Source organism: Chaetura pelagica, unplaced genomic scaffold (assembly GCF_000747805.2).
Source record: "Chaetura pelagica isolate M959 unplaced genomic scaffold, ChaPel_1.0 scaffold456, whole genome shotgun sequence".
Lineage (NCBI taxonomy): Eukaryota > Metazoa > Chordata > Aves > Apodiformes > Apodidae > Chaetura > Chaetura pelagica.
Genome location: NW_009953574.1, coordinates 1,399,042 through 1,415,198, shown reverse-complemented (window position 1 = coordinate 1,415,198; position 16,157 = coordinate 1,399,042). Strand labels below are relative to the sequence as shown.

General features: G+C 39.4%; 1 protein-coding gene across 1 annotated transcript in view; it reads left to right on the top strand.

The window, feature by feature from the left end:
- The first annotated feature begins 1,753 nt into the window (after positions 1 to 1,753).
- LOC104390515 (protein DDX26B-like) overlaps positions 1,754 to 16,157 on the top strand; it is a 22,052-nt gene continuing 7,648 nt past the window's right edge. Inside the window, exons 1-9 of the mRNA XM_009999660.1 lie at positions 1,754 to 1,897; positions 2,536 to 2,625; positions 2,929 to 3,112; positions 4,074 to 4,202; positions 6,202 to 6,365; positions 7,424 to 7,576; positions 9,139 to 9,271; positions 14,838 to 14,932; positions 15,688 to 15,798. Of these exons, the coding sequence (XP_009997962.1) occupies positions 1,778 to 1,897; positions 2,536 to 2,625; positions 2,929 to 3,112; positions 4,074 to 4,202; positions 6,202 to 6,365; positions 7,424 to 7,576; positions 9,139 to 9,271; positions 14,838 to 14,932; positions 15,688 to 15,798 (1,179 nt within the window). The 5' untranslated portion in view covers positions 1,754 to 1,777. The remainder of the gene's footprint in view (positions 1,898 to 2,535; positions 2,626 to 2,928; positions 3,113 to 4,073; positions 4,203 to 6,201; positions 6,366 to 7,423; positions 7,577 to 9,138; positions 9,272 to 14,837; positions 14,933 to 15,687; positions 15,799 to 16,157) is intronic.

Sequence of the window (16,157 nt, the reverse complement as noted above, 5' to 3'; positions counted from 1 at the left end):
CTGAAAGTCTCTTCTTTCTTTGTCCCGTTGCAAAGTTTTCTCTCTGTCTCCCTTGTACTGATTTAAAGCTTGAAGAGCTGGTTCAGGGAACTAAACTTGACCAAAAACGGTCAAGTTTTTTAATATCCTTATAATAATTCCTATTCCGAAATGAAGCCTTCCTAGCCTAGGCCTGAGAACTCAGCAGACACTGACCATCTCATGTCCTTCCTTTCTACTCCAGTCTTGTATTCGTTTATGGCTCCAGACTCATTGATCCTATGGCCATCTGTGCAGTCCACAGTGTGTGCTAGAGATTGGCAGAGGGACAGAGTTGTCTAAAAAGTACAGGAAAATCCTGTCTTTTCAGGTTCATGGACAGCATGGCAATAGCCAGCAGGTGATTGCTGCTGAGCCCAGTGCACTGGGGGGGAGAAAACCTACTGAGAGGTTGTCCTGGCCAGACTGTCTGGCATGATCTTCTCCATGTCTGTGTAACCAGGATTCCATGTGGAGCATCAGGCCATCTCTGGTGCCATGTGATAGTGATGAATAACTTGGTTGCTAATAGCAAGAATGGTTTGGAGAGTAAGTAGTGATAGCAAGGCTGATAATTGTGTGAATATCTGGGGTTTTTCAACCTTTGTTTTTTTAGTTGAGGCAGCTTAAGTCCTGCACCGATTCCCTGTGAGCTTGTTTTCTAAAGTAGCTTCTAATCTGCAGCATATAGCACTTTTGGAGAAGGACATGTGAATCACTTGGTGCTGATGTGTGTTAGTCCTGCTTACCACAGGATCCTGAGTACTTGGTAGGACTGATCCACCCTCACCACCTTCTGCTGTTCCTTTGAATGTTCTGCAGGTTTTGTCAGTAATCACAACTTTTTAATGATCTCAAACACTAAGACTCTCTTAAACAGTGTTTTGATTCTGTGGTGCATGAGTGTTTGCAGCTACTTCATAGGAAGTTCTATGTTGGGAAGCATGGGCAGCAGAGTGTGGTTAGGGCTGGCAGTGGAAATATCAAGGTAGGAGAAAGGCAAAGGTTTTGTCATGTGGAAGCAACAGGGGAGTGCTTGATAAGATATTGAAAGGCTTGAACTGTGCCTGGTGGATGGTGGTGGGAGGAAGTAGAGGAAAAATGGAAAAGTTGAGCAAGAATTATGTAACATTCTACTAAAATGATGTGCGTGCTTAGTTCCTGCTTGGGGAAATGGTGGGGAGGATGCAGCTAAGGAGTGAAGATGGCAGTCGCTGTTACTGTCACTCCCTTATCTTTCTTAACTGTCACAGTTAGATTTTTAACTCCTGCATTAGCACATGTTGCAAATGCATCCTTTGTTTCCTTCCAGCCTCCATGTATGCAGTAAAGAATGAAAGGGAGATGGGGATGTGTCAGAAAAAGCAGCAATATTATGCTGTTTGTATCTTTGTTTTATCATTACTGTTACTTTGGTTGCTGCATTTCTGATTTCCAGATTTGACAGTTTCTTCTAATAAAATGTTCACATTCTTAATCCAAATACTTTTAATTGCATCACCTCTACAGCAGGTTTTGTGGTAAGACCTGGGTTTTTGACAGTGTGTTTTGGAGGTCTCTCATTGTAGGCTTAACTGTATGTTTCACATCCAATTGTGCATATGTGGATTAGGTCTGTGTAGCATATGAATGATGCAGTGTATTAATAAGGAATATTATGTAATTTTTAGTGGGAAGTTTGCAGTTTGTTGCTGCAACAACTAACAAGCTTTTATGTTTTCTCTAATAGGCTGGATGGAAGGAAAACCATGCAACATTTATGAATGAGCTGAAAAACCTTCAGGCTTCAGGATTAACAACCCTTGGTCAGGCACTCAGGTCATCATTTGACTTGTTAAATCTCAATAGATTAGTGTCTGGAATAGACAACTATGGACAGGTAACAAATCTCTTTATTGTCTTCTGTCTATTTTTCTGTGATTTTTTTGAAATTATGACGAGAGATTTTGGTAGTTCAAGTTGGATTGGCATTAAACTTTTCTTGAAGTGTTGGATAGCTATGTGTTTAAACTGTGAACATCTTATTACATCTACTGAATATACTAGCACTTTTTCCTTTATTGGGCTACAAAGAAAGCAGTACTATAAACAACCTCAGCTGTAGATACACAATTGCTGTGTGGGAGTGTGTACACTGGATGGCAGCGAATCTGCAGTTTGAGTTGTAGTTACTGTCCTGACTTACACTCGAAGAGTCCAGTTAAAGTACCCTGGTTTAGTCCCACTGCCACAACGTTCTGAGTTCTCTATTACGAATTAATCTGCTGCTTTTGAGGGGCAGAGGAGTTCTATAATATTACTGGAGGAAAAAGAGTAGTTATTCTAAAAATCTTTAGGGTGTGTGAGCGCCCAGGATAGCACGTCTTGTGTGGCCCTGTGTGGCTCTACACCTACTGAAAGAAAATGACAGGATTGTTTTGAAAGATTGCTCATCTTACTGTTTATTTTATAAGGACTTAAACATAAGCCTCTAACTGAGTGTTAAGCTTATTCTTATTCCTGTGCTTTTGTCCCTAGGGAAGGAATCCATTCTTTTTGGAGCCATCTATTTTGATTACCATCACAGATGGAAACAAATTGACAAATACAGCTGGAGTTCAAGAGGAGGTAAGCTGGCATTAAATTCTTTCAAATTAGGATATTGCAAGTTGGCACTATGCTGAGTTTAATATTAATTGTGTTTTTTTCCTACTAATAGTACTTCTGCTTCATCCACCTGTTGTAGAGAACAGAAACTAGCTCTGCTCTCATTGCCAGGCCCCATAACTCATTGTTTGCATGGGTTTCCAGATTATAACTTCACATAAATTAGTGGATAGCAGAGAAATGGGGTCCTTCACAGAGTAAAGGATGAATTTGAGTATTGGTTTGTCAAGTACTTAAAAATATTCTTGAATCTTTCTTTGCCAGCTTCATCTTCCTTTGAATTCTCCTTTGCCTGGAAGTGAATTAACCAAAGAACCATTTCGTTGGGATCAAAGGCTGTTTGCTCTAGTGCTGCGTTTGCCAGGAGCTGCATATGCTGAACCAGAGCAGCTTGGGAGTGTGCCTACTGATGAATCTGCTATCACACAGATGTGTGAAGTTACAGGAGGTAACAACGTTTTACTTTGCTTTGGTTCACTTTGGTATTTGCCTTAAAGTCTTTGTTTTCCTTTGACTCCACTTCACCTCTTGCTGTTTCCTCCATCTGACTTAGTGTCCCTGTGAATCTGTGTGGTATTTTTTGAGCTTGGTTTCCAGTAGCAGAGGAGAACTTTAAAAATAAAACTATATTACTGTTTCAGATCTTCTAGATGTGAGACAGTTTTCTTAATGCACCAGTAGGAGGAATTGGGAAATTTCTTAATTCTTCTTCCAGAGGTTGGCTTTGCTCAGTCATGAGATTTGTTATTTAAATGGTGAATTGAGTAGGACAGTTAGTACCGAGATGTTAATTCTGCTGCAAAGCTAATAAGCTAAATTTAATCTTAAACAAATGCATTCTGGAGCCTGTTCCTTGAGATAGATGAGATTTGTTATTTAAATGGTGAATTGAGTGGGACAGTACCGAGATGTTAATTCTGCTGCAGAGCTAATAAGCTAAATTTAATCTTAAACAAAAGCATTCTGGAGCCTGTTCCTTGAGATAATATTTTTCAATTGGGAGTTGAAAAAATTGTTGTGTGGGAGGGGGAAGTTTGGGAGTGTACAGGAGTTTGTGAGATTTGGGTAGATAAAAGCAGGTAGATTACATAGGCGTGGTGAAATAAGACCTTCTTAGGGGTGTTTATAAACTTGGCCTTAGATCAGCCTGTTTTAGCCTTAATGGCCCCTTTTACTAATGAGTAAAAGCTCAGCACATTGATTATTTTTATTCCCCCTGTCCCCTTTGGTTGTATTGCATTTAAAAAGTATTTCATGTTTTACATAAACTTGTACAAAGTTTGTTGCTGCTGTTTTGGATAAAACTGACAGCCTTGGCAATATGACTTATGCTCTAAAACATCTCCCTTAATTAAGATTACTGAAAACTTGCTTTCCTAATTTCAGTGCGTACTTTATCTCTTGCATAGGTCGTTCCTACTGTGTTCGGACACAACGAATGTTGAATCAATGTTTAGAATCTCTAGTTCAAAAAGTCCAAAGTGGTGTTGTTATTAACTTTGAAAAGTCAGGACCAGATCCGGCTCCTATTGGGGAAGGTATAGTAACTATTTTTTTCTCCCTAATGTTCAAGAAGAGATGTTTTGTGTGCATGCAAATGTCCTTAAGTGTCTTCAGTGCCCTTCTAGCAGCTTTTCACTGTAGTGTACAGGGTGCATCGAGAGCCGAATTCATCCTAGAAAAGCAATGGAGCTATGAAGTTTATATGCTTCAGTGATAGAGTTCTGGTATCTTTAATTACCCCAAATCATAATGGATGTGCTGTTCATAGTTTGCAGCAGTTTTATATTTATATTTAGTCTTAGTTATAGTTTTACAAGTGTTAGTTTGGTAAGTTAAATGGTGCACTACATTTGCGCATACTTGTATGGACAGTCTTACCTGCTTGCTAGCTCTCCTGTCACACTTTTCTCACCACTTTGAATTACACTGTTCTCAAAACTTGGTTTTAAAATAAATAAATCCAGAACTAGTGTATTTGAACACTTAAACATCTCTATAAAGCAATGCTTGATTTTCTGTATGTTTTCATTCTGCTAATCGATCACAACATGGTAAGTTTCAGCTGAATGTTCTCAGCTGCAAGTGAAAATCTGTGCAGAGAGCAAAAAATTATTTTGGTAGCTGTAAGTAAAGTGCATAGTAGGGAAGAGGAAAATGCACTTCATGTGGAACAGTTTTCAGATTTGCAGAAATGCATGACTGAAAGGAATGAGAGAGAGCTGACCAGTTCATGTTTAGGAAATGAGGATGTTCCTGGAATGTCAGAAACATAATAGCTTTTAGGATCCCCTGAGCATCTTGGCATAGCAAGCTTAATTCCTGCTTTCATTTTAGAATCACCTTTTTCTTGCTGTATATGTATTTTTTTTCTCCTTTTGCTTATTTAAATGCCATTTTATTGGAAGGCTTTCCTGGAATGCTGTGCAGGACAGCACCTCAGCAAATCCTGTGTTCTGTGTTGGCCTCGATGTTCTGTGTGGCAAAATGGCTGGTGAAATTCTGAGGTTTTAAAATATTTTTGCCACACTTAAGTGTTGTTGCACTGTGGATATGAATGTATGAAAATACCAAGACTTTCCCTCTTTATGTGAATTGAGAAAGTCTTAAACTGGAAAGAAATTTGATGGAATTTACCAATACCAGAAGAAGCACAGTGTATCTAATGCAGAGAAACCAAACTGAGAGGTACCTGAAAGGTGTTTTGCATAGCATTATTGGCCAGCTATCCAGAGCAGGGAAAACTAGTAGTATGAAATAACTTTGCAATGAAGAAGTTGATTTAAATGAGTGATCTCTGTGCTGTTTGAAGAGCTGTCTTTGAAAGCTGATGCTGAGATTCTATAATGCTGCAAACATTTTTGCCCTCAGTGTGAAGGGGAGTCTGTGCTGGTGCACTGCAGGGCACTGGCAGGAAACAGTGCTCCTTCCAGAGAGAGTGGGAGTTCAGTGATCTGTGGATACTTACTGATTTAAAAAGTGACAAAAGCTGCTCCTGCAAGATGCATCTGACTTCTCCATGAAACTTTTCTCCACTTCCAGTTTCCATTAGTGGCAGCATCAGAGATCTTTGCATCCCATGGGGAAAGATTGTAAATGCAAATTACTAGTCTTTACAGGTGCGGCAGAACTAAAAACATTAGCCTTGATGTTGCCTGTCAGATCAAAGTACCAAGCTTAAGCAAATAGAATCCTAGAACGGGAAGGGACCTCCAGGATCATCTGGTCCCACCTTTCTGGGTATTACTACAGTATAGCATTTTCCATGGTATGTGAGAATGCCTTGCTACTCTGAGTATCTAATGGCTGGAACAGCAGGATGGGTGTGGGCAAACATTATCACTGTTGCTCAGATGATGCTGTTCTACATTGTGTATTTTTTTTCAACCACTGGTATAAACATCTGTGGGTCTTTGAAACAACTGTAGTGAAACACCTTCTTGGTTCCTAAAGCAGAAGTTTTGCTGGGAGACAAATGCATGCATGTAGCTTTTTATTTTCCTTTTTTGTTGTTATTTTGCTTTGTTTAAATTTTAGATGGACTTGTTGATTCATCCAGGCCCATCAATTCATTTGCTTCTCAACCGTGGCATAGTTGTCATAAGCTCATTTATGTACGGCCTAACCCTAAAACTGGTGTTCCTGTTGGGCATTGGCCAATCCCAGAGTCTTTTTGGCCTGATCAGAACTCACCAACACTGGTAAGTAAAATAAGAACTGACAAAAAGATTCTATGCCTAACAAAACAGACTGAAAATTAATAATAAAGTATTTTTTTATTGATGTGTTTTTACTTTGTTTATCAGCATAATCTGACTTTGCTTTAAAAAGGTAGTCAAAATTATTTTTAACACAGAATGGTGTAATCTGATGTAGTTATGCTGTGGTGTTTTTGCATCTAGAAGGTTTACTTCCTTGTATATAGTTAGTTATTTGGTAAATGGCTTCTAAAAGAATATAAAATTAAACTATAAATTACTTCACATACCACAAATCATAGTGAACCTATTAAAATGTAACCAAAGCCTTACAAAATGCATTTATTTGGAAAAAGGAGTGGGGTTTTTTTTTGGTTAGAAGATCAACAGTGTTTTCTCTGCTTAATGTTACTTCATGTATGGACTCCTTTCATTATCAGGAGGAATTAAAACTGAAACAAAATAGTTACCCCATCCAAAAAACAAGGGAAAACCAGATTGATTTCTCCTTTTCTTACTGACATTTGGCATCCCTTGCTAGCCTTTCTAAGCATCTCTTTTGTTAGCCATGTTCTGTTTCTGTACTTAGCAAGTACTCAAAGTACTGTTCCTTCCCTCCCTGACATGATTCAAGAAGAAAAAAGTCAGACTTGACAGAGTATCTCAAGATGTCTTGAGAAGAGAGCACAGTTTTTCTTCTGGAATTCTGTGAACATCAAGCTGGGAAGGAGAGTTGAAGGTTTTTTTTCTGTTGAACCTGTCTGTTGGTAGTGTAGGTTGATTGGCATGGGGGCTTTTAAATATTGAGATAAATAGTTAAATATTGACCATGATTTTCAATTGGTGGGAAGAATGTATCTGTCTGGCTTTTTAAAGTTGACTTAACGAGTCATATTCTATTGTGGGAGCTTGTATATTTTTCTGTTTTAAAGGAAATTGTAGAAACTGAGAGTTTAAGCCTACAAGATGGTAAAATACATGTACATTATTTTTGTAAGATAATTAATTCATTTACCATAAATACCAGTCTATTGATGGGTTTTTCTTCCCCTTCTTTTCAGCCTCCACGCACAGCTCACCCTGTTGTGAGGTTCTCCTGTGTAGATTGTGAGCCAATGGTAATAGACAAGCTTCCTTTTGACAAGTATGAGCTGGAGCCTTCACCCTTAACACAGTACATCTTGGAACGAAAGTCTCCCCATACCTGCTGGCAGGTATTTGCACTTTATTTGATTCTAGAAATCTAATGGGCATCTTAAGGTGCTTTAGTCTTTGAAAGCTGGGAGTTGGGGCCTGGTTGCAAACTCTGCAGCTGGCGAGAGGAAACGTGTCAAGATTTCATCTATCTCCTTCCTAATAGAATGATCAGGAGGTGGAATGAGTGTTGCCTCCATAGGCTCTGTCATCTCATTTAATTCTGCTTCTAGGTCCATGTCATTTTGCTAAGAAATGTGTAGCATGGGTGCCATTTTCAGCCTCTGTAGGCTTCCACTTGCTTATAGGGAAAACCTTGCACTAGTTTCCATCATGTTACCTAATGAACAGCTACAAATAATTGCTACTAGATGGTTCAAACTGCTGATGGAAGTTGAAGCTGTTGAACTTGTTGACTAGGCTGGCCCTGAAGCATTCAGAGTTCTGCTGCTGAGATCCTTTGACACGTGGTCCTTTTGAGATTTTTGGATAAGTGACTTGTTTGTGCAACCTCTGTAAATAAAATAAGGCTTTCAGTTCCCTTCATAATGATGTTCTTGGAGAAAATAGCTTAATATGTACACCAGGACTTTGCTCAGTCTGCTCCTTTAGATGGAAAGATGGGTTTGGAGGTGCCTCTTTCATGTTTCTTTTTCCCTGATAAATATTGCAACTAAACTGAAAATGTAACACATGTATTCAGAAGAAAAATTGCTTAACAAACTGAATTTAAAATGTCCCTTAAGCATTTATAAGTACATTATTGCCTAAGTTACTAAAATTACTGTTTTTCAAAAACTGCTTTTCTTCTCCCAGCTACGTAAGGGGCTCTTGCAAACTAGAGAAATAGGTTCATTGTCATAGAAACCACGTAACAAACTCTGTTCCTTATGCTCTGAAAAAATAGAAGAGAAACACTTCATTTTACTGCAAGTTACTTTTTAAATGAAAACTATTTTTGGTTAGGTGTGGGTTATTTTGACTGTGCCAATAAGAATATACACCATCTTTATCCTGTTGAAATAGGTGTTTGCATGTATTGCTTTTCAAGGTCAATACCCCCATATATATGCACTTAAAAAAGAGTGTTACAAACGTTGGCAATTGGCACAATAAAATATGTTTCTTGAATATTTGTTTTACCTGATTTATATGCTTTAAAAGTTTTACATGTCTTTTATCGGTGTTGTAAATTTTACTCCTGCCATTTTATGAATCGAAAGACTGATCTCAATAGATAGTTTTTTATATACCTTCAAAAGATGTCTCCATACCTATTTAATGGATTTCAGAACCTTTTCAGAGCATAACTTCAAAGTAGTTTCACTTAAGCACGAAAGATAATTCTGTAAAGAGCATTTCCACACTGACAGGGGGTACATTAAACGTTGCATGTCTCAGTTTTGTGACTAGGAAACTTAAGTGCATGCTCATCCTGCTGTGTGCAGCCTCAAACTTGACTGTTCTTGATGATTTGCTGTCTTAATGCAATTGAACTCAGACTGATTTTAATTTTTAAATGCCCCATGTTTAATATTCTTTGTATTCTTCTAATACAGTGATGTCTCTTGTTCTTTCTTAGGTATTTGTGAGTAGCAGTGGAAAATACAGTGAGCTTGGCCATCCATTTGGGTATTTAAAAGCAAGCACTACTTTAACCTGTGTAAACCTCTTTGTGATGCCTTACAACTATCCTGTTTTACTTCCCTTGTTAGGTAGGTAATACATTGACCCTGAACTGCCAATGCAGCCACTTCAAAGAAAAACAATGATGGTTGAGTTCTGCCTTAGTTTGAGACATTATAAATTAATGGAGATCAGAGAGTAGAGAATGTTGCAAACTCTTGAACATAATTTGGGAGGAGAGGATTTTCATACCCCCTCTCCCTTTTTTTCTCTCCAGCAGAGGAGGAGAGCTACCTGCTTCCAGTGCATGTTTGATGCTGTTCACCTCCTAGACACGTAGCCTCTTCCTTAACCTGGAGTAAGCTTCAACCTCCATTCTTTTCCCTCATTTAGGGTGTGGTGTATCCAGGTTTTGCAGTTGCTCTTGCAGCAGCTGATTTTTTACTGGAAGATCATATGCAGTGTTTGTCATGGGTGTTGGGAAGAGGGAATTCCCAGATGCAGTTTAGAGCAGCAAGAAGAGGAGTTAGGCAGTGAAGCAATCTCCATTTTTTCCCTGCCCAAACCAGTGAATTTTTCACTGCCACAATGAAATTATTTTCTACAGGACAGATGGAATGAAAAGGTGCTGTGTGAATAACTGCCTTAATAATTGTGGCTATTAAGGTTCTGGTATCAAGGTGATGGCAGAGAGGTTTCCTGGGTGTTACTAACCCTTTGAGTTGCAGATGCTGTAAGGCTCTTTTGTTGTTTTTTTTTGTTTGTTTGTTTGTTTTTTTGTTTTGTTTTTTTTTGTGGGTGTATTTAGTGATACAGAATAACAATGGATATCAAGAGAATTCACATTGACTGTTACTGTCTTACACAGGATTTTTCCATTCATTTCTAGAATAAAACTTCAGTGCCGTTCAGGGAGGCTTTTTTATAGTCCAGGTCATAACCAAAAAAAGAAATTGGTGCTTGCTGATAATTTGAATGTGTCTTATATAGTCACCTATGTAGCCTGGAAATTGTCACAAAGTATGCAAACAGGATACTTCTAGATTCAATTAGAGTTTCTGCAAGTTTGTGGCTACAGAATTACTGCAGTAGATCCACTGGCTGAAAAGCCATCATTGATGCTAAATGAATTTCCCTATTTGTTTTCATGTTGACATTTGCAGTTCTGCTGTGTCTTCCCTGGCAGCTCTTGTCTTCCCCCTTCCATTTTTGCACGGGTGTAAAGCTCTTCCTACTCCTAGGAGAATAGCATGTTTCAATATGTGCAGTGCTGTTCTGCAGCTCACTCACCTGGTATCCCACATCTGTCCCTGCCATATTATAAACAAAGTGTTGGGTTGTTAGGTTCAGATCTTGTTCCAGGACTTTGTTTATCCCTGGTCTCTAGGACATGGTGGAATTAAGTTCTGTGGAATAGACAGGAAACATGAAAGTAGATCTGGTGCTTTTCTGCTTGGCAGTACAGAGAATGACTAAGATGTTAAGCAGCATACCTGTTAAACTATTTGCAGATGTTTTAAAAAATACTGACTTGGTGTTCATCTCTGTAGGCAGGTAGGGATTGTTTCTGTTTTAAACCCTACAAGGATGTGAGAACGTCAAAGCCCGGGAGAAATTTGTTCCATTCAGCCACTACCACCCATACTGGTGTATCAGCAAGGCTCTGGTGGCTACACTCTACTGGTAGAATATTGTGTTGGAGAATTGGGACTTATTTTGGAATAGCACTGTGGATAATCTCTCTCCCTTTTCTTCTAGTGACTCTTTCAAACAAAGCCAAAACCACTTTACAGCTGTATTATTTGTAATGTCTTAATCAAGTGGCTTGTGTGTGTTCAGCCTTCTAAACAGCAAGATGCTTAGGAATTTTTTTCTTGCACTTTTGTATTCCTCCTGCATTCTTGAGCTGGGGGAGCTTAGTGCTGCTTTTGAAAAGGGCTCTAAGAGAGATCCCTAAAAGGCAGGTGAGATGGGCATGCATGAGGAAGCTTGCAGATGATACTTAAGCAAAGTGAAACAAATCGTAGTGATCTGTGACTGAAGGAGGTAAATTGTACCACATGCTGCAGCTTTGGTGGTTGTTACCTCAGTTTCTGCAAGAGTGGGTTTGGGAATGCTGTAGCCTCTTGTAGTTTGTAACTTCCTGAGTCTGCTTTTGGAATCTGATGCTGGAAAGGAGCCAATTGGTGAGACTTCATGAAACAGCAAGCTGCACAGTCTGTGTGTTAACCTGACCCCTGCACTCTGGTAAATTGGTTGTCTGACAGAAATTCTGCTCTCTACATCTTTTACAGAAGACAGACTGTGTGTGGACATGCTGGTACAGCTGAGCAGCTCCTCTTTGGTCTCACAGGAAAGGCTAGGGAGGCATCACGACTGGCTAGGGGTGCTGGTTTGCTCTGAGAGCTGAGAAAGTGGGGTCAGTTCTTGCCTCTTTTTTTGGTCAGTGTCAGGCAGACTTCTGAAGGCAGAGCTTTCTTTTCACCGACAGATGCTGACATACTGTGATGCTGACTATGTTTGGCCCAAGGATTATATAAACTTCATCTGGAAGGGTTGTTGCCTTTATCTGGTAGTAGCAAAGCTATTGTACTTCAGATATTCTTCTGTTTTAAGAAGCAATTGTACAGCCAAGTCAGAACTAGCTGGTCTTTAGGTTCCTTCCAACCCAAACCGTTCTATGGTTCTGTGACAGTTTCTTTTAGAGGCTTCTGGAGGGAATGATTTTGTATTTTGGAAGCCCAGGGGTGTCTTTCTCACAGATGTGAATGTGGCAAGCTGTGCACTGGGAGGGAGAGCCAAACATTTTGTATCAATGGAAAAAAAAGTACCACAGTACCTTTTGTAATGGTGAATACCTTGCTTTTGGCTACATTGTTTGCAGGGAAGGATACTGCCTTCGTTGAATCTGAAAATCATGAGGACTGCTTAAAACAAAGCCATGTATGAGTGTAGAGGCATCAAAGAGCTCAGAATTAGAGCAGCCAATGGGGAGTGGTGGTGTACATGCTGAGGTGGAATTTAGTCTGAGTGGTGATTGTTTTTCTTTGGAAGTATAAGTATTTACTTTAGGTTACATAGTGCAAGCTGTCACTCACAACTAGACTGTTGTCACAGGAACTGTTCTTGTAATTAGGCTCCAGCTGAACTGCTAAAATTACCTGCTGACCATTCTCATGCTCTTTTTTTTTGTTTGTTTTCCTTTTCTTTAACTTATCTAAGCTTGAAAGGGCATCAAGTCCCCTTTTGTGGTACTGGGTATTAAAGATGAGTATTGGTGTCGTGTTTCTCATATTTTGGTGGTTCTGTACATAAATCTGAAGTGGATAAAGACTTTGCAACACAGTTTTAAATTAACTGCTCTGTCTGTAGTTTTACCTGATCTCTTGAATTGCTGTAGCTTGTGGCCCTTTCCCAGTGTTTTTAATATCATATTGCCAATTATCCAGGACTCTTGGCTCCCTTTGAGTGTAGAAGAAAAAAGAATTCTGCATTAAGTGGGATATACAAAGAGGAATATCTGAAAATGAATTGGTAGGATTTATGGAATCCTGATTTATGAAAAGATTTTTTTCCGTGTTCTTGGATTTAATCTACAAAAGTTTGGAGCTTAATTTGTAAAAGATACAGTTAACTGGGTTACAGTTTGTTTGCTGCTTTATATGAATGATGATGTGCAGCCCATGGCACAGTGAAAAAGTATATTTCAAGTGCCTGTGTTCCAATCTGCTGACAGTGCATGTCTCAAACTCTTGCAATAGAGGCAGGTAAGATGTTGATGGTGATGTTATCTTGGAAACTTGGGGCTGTATTTACCTCCATGATTGTCTCCCCTGACGAGGGCAGGAGTTCCTGCACTGAGTTTGTGCTGTGGGGAGGCTTTGATTTTAAATAGACAAATCTTTGCTGGAGCTCTGCTGAGGTTTGAGAACTTACTTGGATGGCAAAGATCAGGGAGGTGCTTTTGCTTTTGGCTTCTCATAGTACAGCTGGGCTGTGGATTAAGAACTGTAGCTGGCTGAGCACTCTGAACATCTGTGCCATTTCAAGAGTGGCTCTGCAGCTGAACTGCAGGGGTTATGTGCTGCTACAACCTTCACAGTGCAGAAGTGAGACAGTAATAAAGTGCTGATAAGAGGTTTAAGGTTCAAGCTGTACTTCTAAAATATTAGGACATACTATAACCAAACATTTTACATTAAACGTTTTTTTTTGTTGTTGTTTTGAATTTTGGGAGAGGGGTGTAGTTTTAATTTCCATTTTGTTGCAAAAAAAGCTAATAGGTTTATGAGATAAGAATGGATGTTACTTTATATTTGCCATATGTCACAATATCATCACAGGTTCTTTTGGAAAATAGTGCTGAGCTGTGGCATACTGAGATTTTAAGTGGAGCCCTAACCTGTCCTCTCAAATTTCACCCCACTTCCTTCAGGCCAGGAAAGAGAACAATTAGCATCTGTAGTGTGGTTCTTATATGTGATACAGGATTCATTTAGCTTGGAAAATACTGTAATGAAGTGTGGTTTGACTTGAAGTGTGAGAACTTGGAAAGTTGTATCGTAACATTTGTTTGATTTCTGCAGAATACTGTGCAAGTCAAATTTTCTTCTCCAAATACATCTTCAGGAAAGCTCAGTCTGGAATCAACACTTTCCTTGCTGCATCTGTCTTTTGCACACGCTCTTCTGTGCATCTCTGTCTCCTGCAGCTCTCCCCAGTTAACTCTTGGACATCCCTTTCTCCAGTCCTGCATATCCTTTCATTATCCTCACTTTGCCAGCATGTTACAGCCCTGCTGAAAACAAACTTGATCTCAATTGATAATCCATAATTTCAAATGATGAATTGCAGGATGCTGTGTTGGGTTTTGATGTTCAGAGATCAGTGTTATGGCTGACTGTGCACAGCAGATAGCTACATGCTTCATTCCTAAGTGGCAATAGGCATGCCTTTAGTGAAAGGTATTTCTAAAGCAGTATCCAAAGGGAATAATCTGTCTGGTTGCCCCTCTCTTTAAGGGAAGCAGAGTTTGTTACTAATTACTGTTTCTTGCCTTTATCTGTGGGAGAGTTTGCTGGTCTGGCACAAGGCAGGCAGTGTTTCTGTGGGTACACCCCGTGCTCTGTCAGCAGAATCCAGCAAAGCTGACCAGAAAGATTCCTTGCTCTGAGATGGTTTGTTTTTTTTTTGATGCTCAAGAATTATTTCATTGGAGTCCAGAATTCATCATAAATGTTGGAACAAAAGAAAGCTGGGCTGAAAATGGAAGTTGAGCCAAATGAATGTCATTTGGTTTAATCAGATGCAGGAAGGTCCCTGATGGTGCAAGAGAGAGTCAATGGAGGTGAAATTTATCAGGTGGATCTGTTGCACCTTCCATGCTGGTAGTAGTTTTGTGCAGGATTTAAGTCTGGTGTACCTTGTAAGTTTGCCTGTGATGAGGACTTGTTCTGGATTGTCTGCTGCAGCTAGGACTGGGGATTCACAAGCCTGCAAACCTAAAGTTAAGAACAGCTTTGTGGGGACGCCCCATTGGGAGATGGGTGGAGGGAGGAGAAAAGGGGGGGAAACTTGGCACCTTGGATATTGGATAACTGGAATGGTCTGGGACTATATAAATGAAACCTCCTTTTGTTGTTTTCCTTGTTGCAGATGACTTGTTTAAGGTTCACAAACTTAAGCCAAATCTGAAGTGGAGACAGGCTTTTGACAACTACTTAAAAACAATGCCTCCTTACTACTTACTGGTATGTTCCTTTTCTCATTCCATCCTCCCGGGTATAATGGCTGGTGTGACCAGAGCCCTGTGCATCATTCCTCTCCCCAGTACATTTTGTTTACATAATTATGATGACATTTTAGGTAGTAAATATTTTGCTTTGCAGAGGGATGTAGATCAGATAAAACATTTTAAAGAAATGAATAAATTTCTAGTAATATTCAGTAATAGAAGCTATATTAATGTGTTAAATGTGTTTTCTGTTGATTTAATATTAAATTAAGCTTTGATCTGAAGTACTTTAGATTGTTCAGAGACACTGAATTTGGCATTATTTTTGTAACCTGATGAGGAAAATGCAGATTTCTTTGCTTGTTAATGTGAGTGAAGTGCTAGAACTTGGGCAGCTGATACCAAGAGAAGTGGTTGGGCCAAAGAAAGGGTGGGGGGAGGCACCGTGTCACTTGTTACATGTAGCTTGGACAATGCACCTCAAAGTGGACTTGCATCATCCCGGCTATTCTGGTACTGAGCCTTTGAGTGGAAGTTGCCAGTGGCACCACACCATGTGGTGTCTTGGTAATGTGGCATCATGTCCATTGTGAGCTAGTTAGACTGCAAAACTCATGTCACATGTTACCTGAATAGACTTGAATTTTAGTGGCCAAAAGTGGAAAAGCTAGAGCACTAATCCATGTGCCTTAGCTTCCTGTAATTGATCTTATAAATTTTATTTTTTAAATACTTATTCTCTTACTATTGTGTATTTTGTTTTCCTTATAGCCATTAAAGAAAGCCCTAAGGATGATGGGAGCTCCAAATCTGATATCAGATAATTTAGATTGTGGACTTAGTTACAGTGTTATCTCTTACCTTAAAAAACTCAGCCAACAGGTAGTATTGATAAAACCTTTGCAATTAGAAGTGCGTTGATTATTTAGTTTGTGGTAATCTCATTATAAAGCAGTTAATCCCTGTGGGAGTTCTTATGGGTGTACAGCTTATAACTGAAGATTGGTGAGCATTTCTGCTGCAAATACGGGTGAATCCAGAGTGGTTCTGTAGCCAGTGATTGTGCCTTCTGTAAGTGGTGGAGGGGAGTGTGAAGCAGACTTCTTCAGCTACATGTTGAGTATCTGCTAGGCCTTTAAACTCCAAAGATAATCACTAATTGGATTTATGACTGCTCTTGCCATTGTTCTTCATGGCTGAAGTCAGAGGCTTGCTCTCAGTCTCATATTTACTTCCCTACA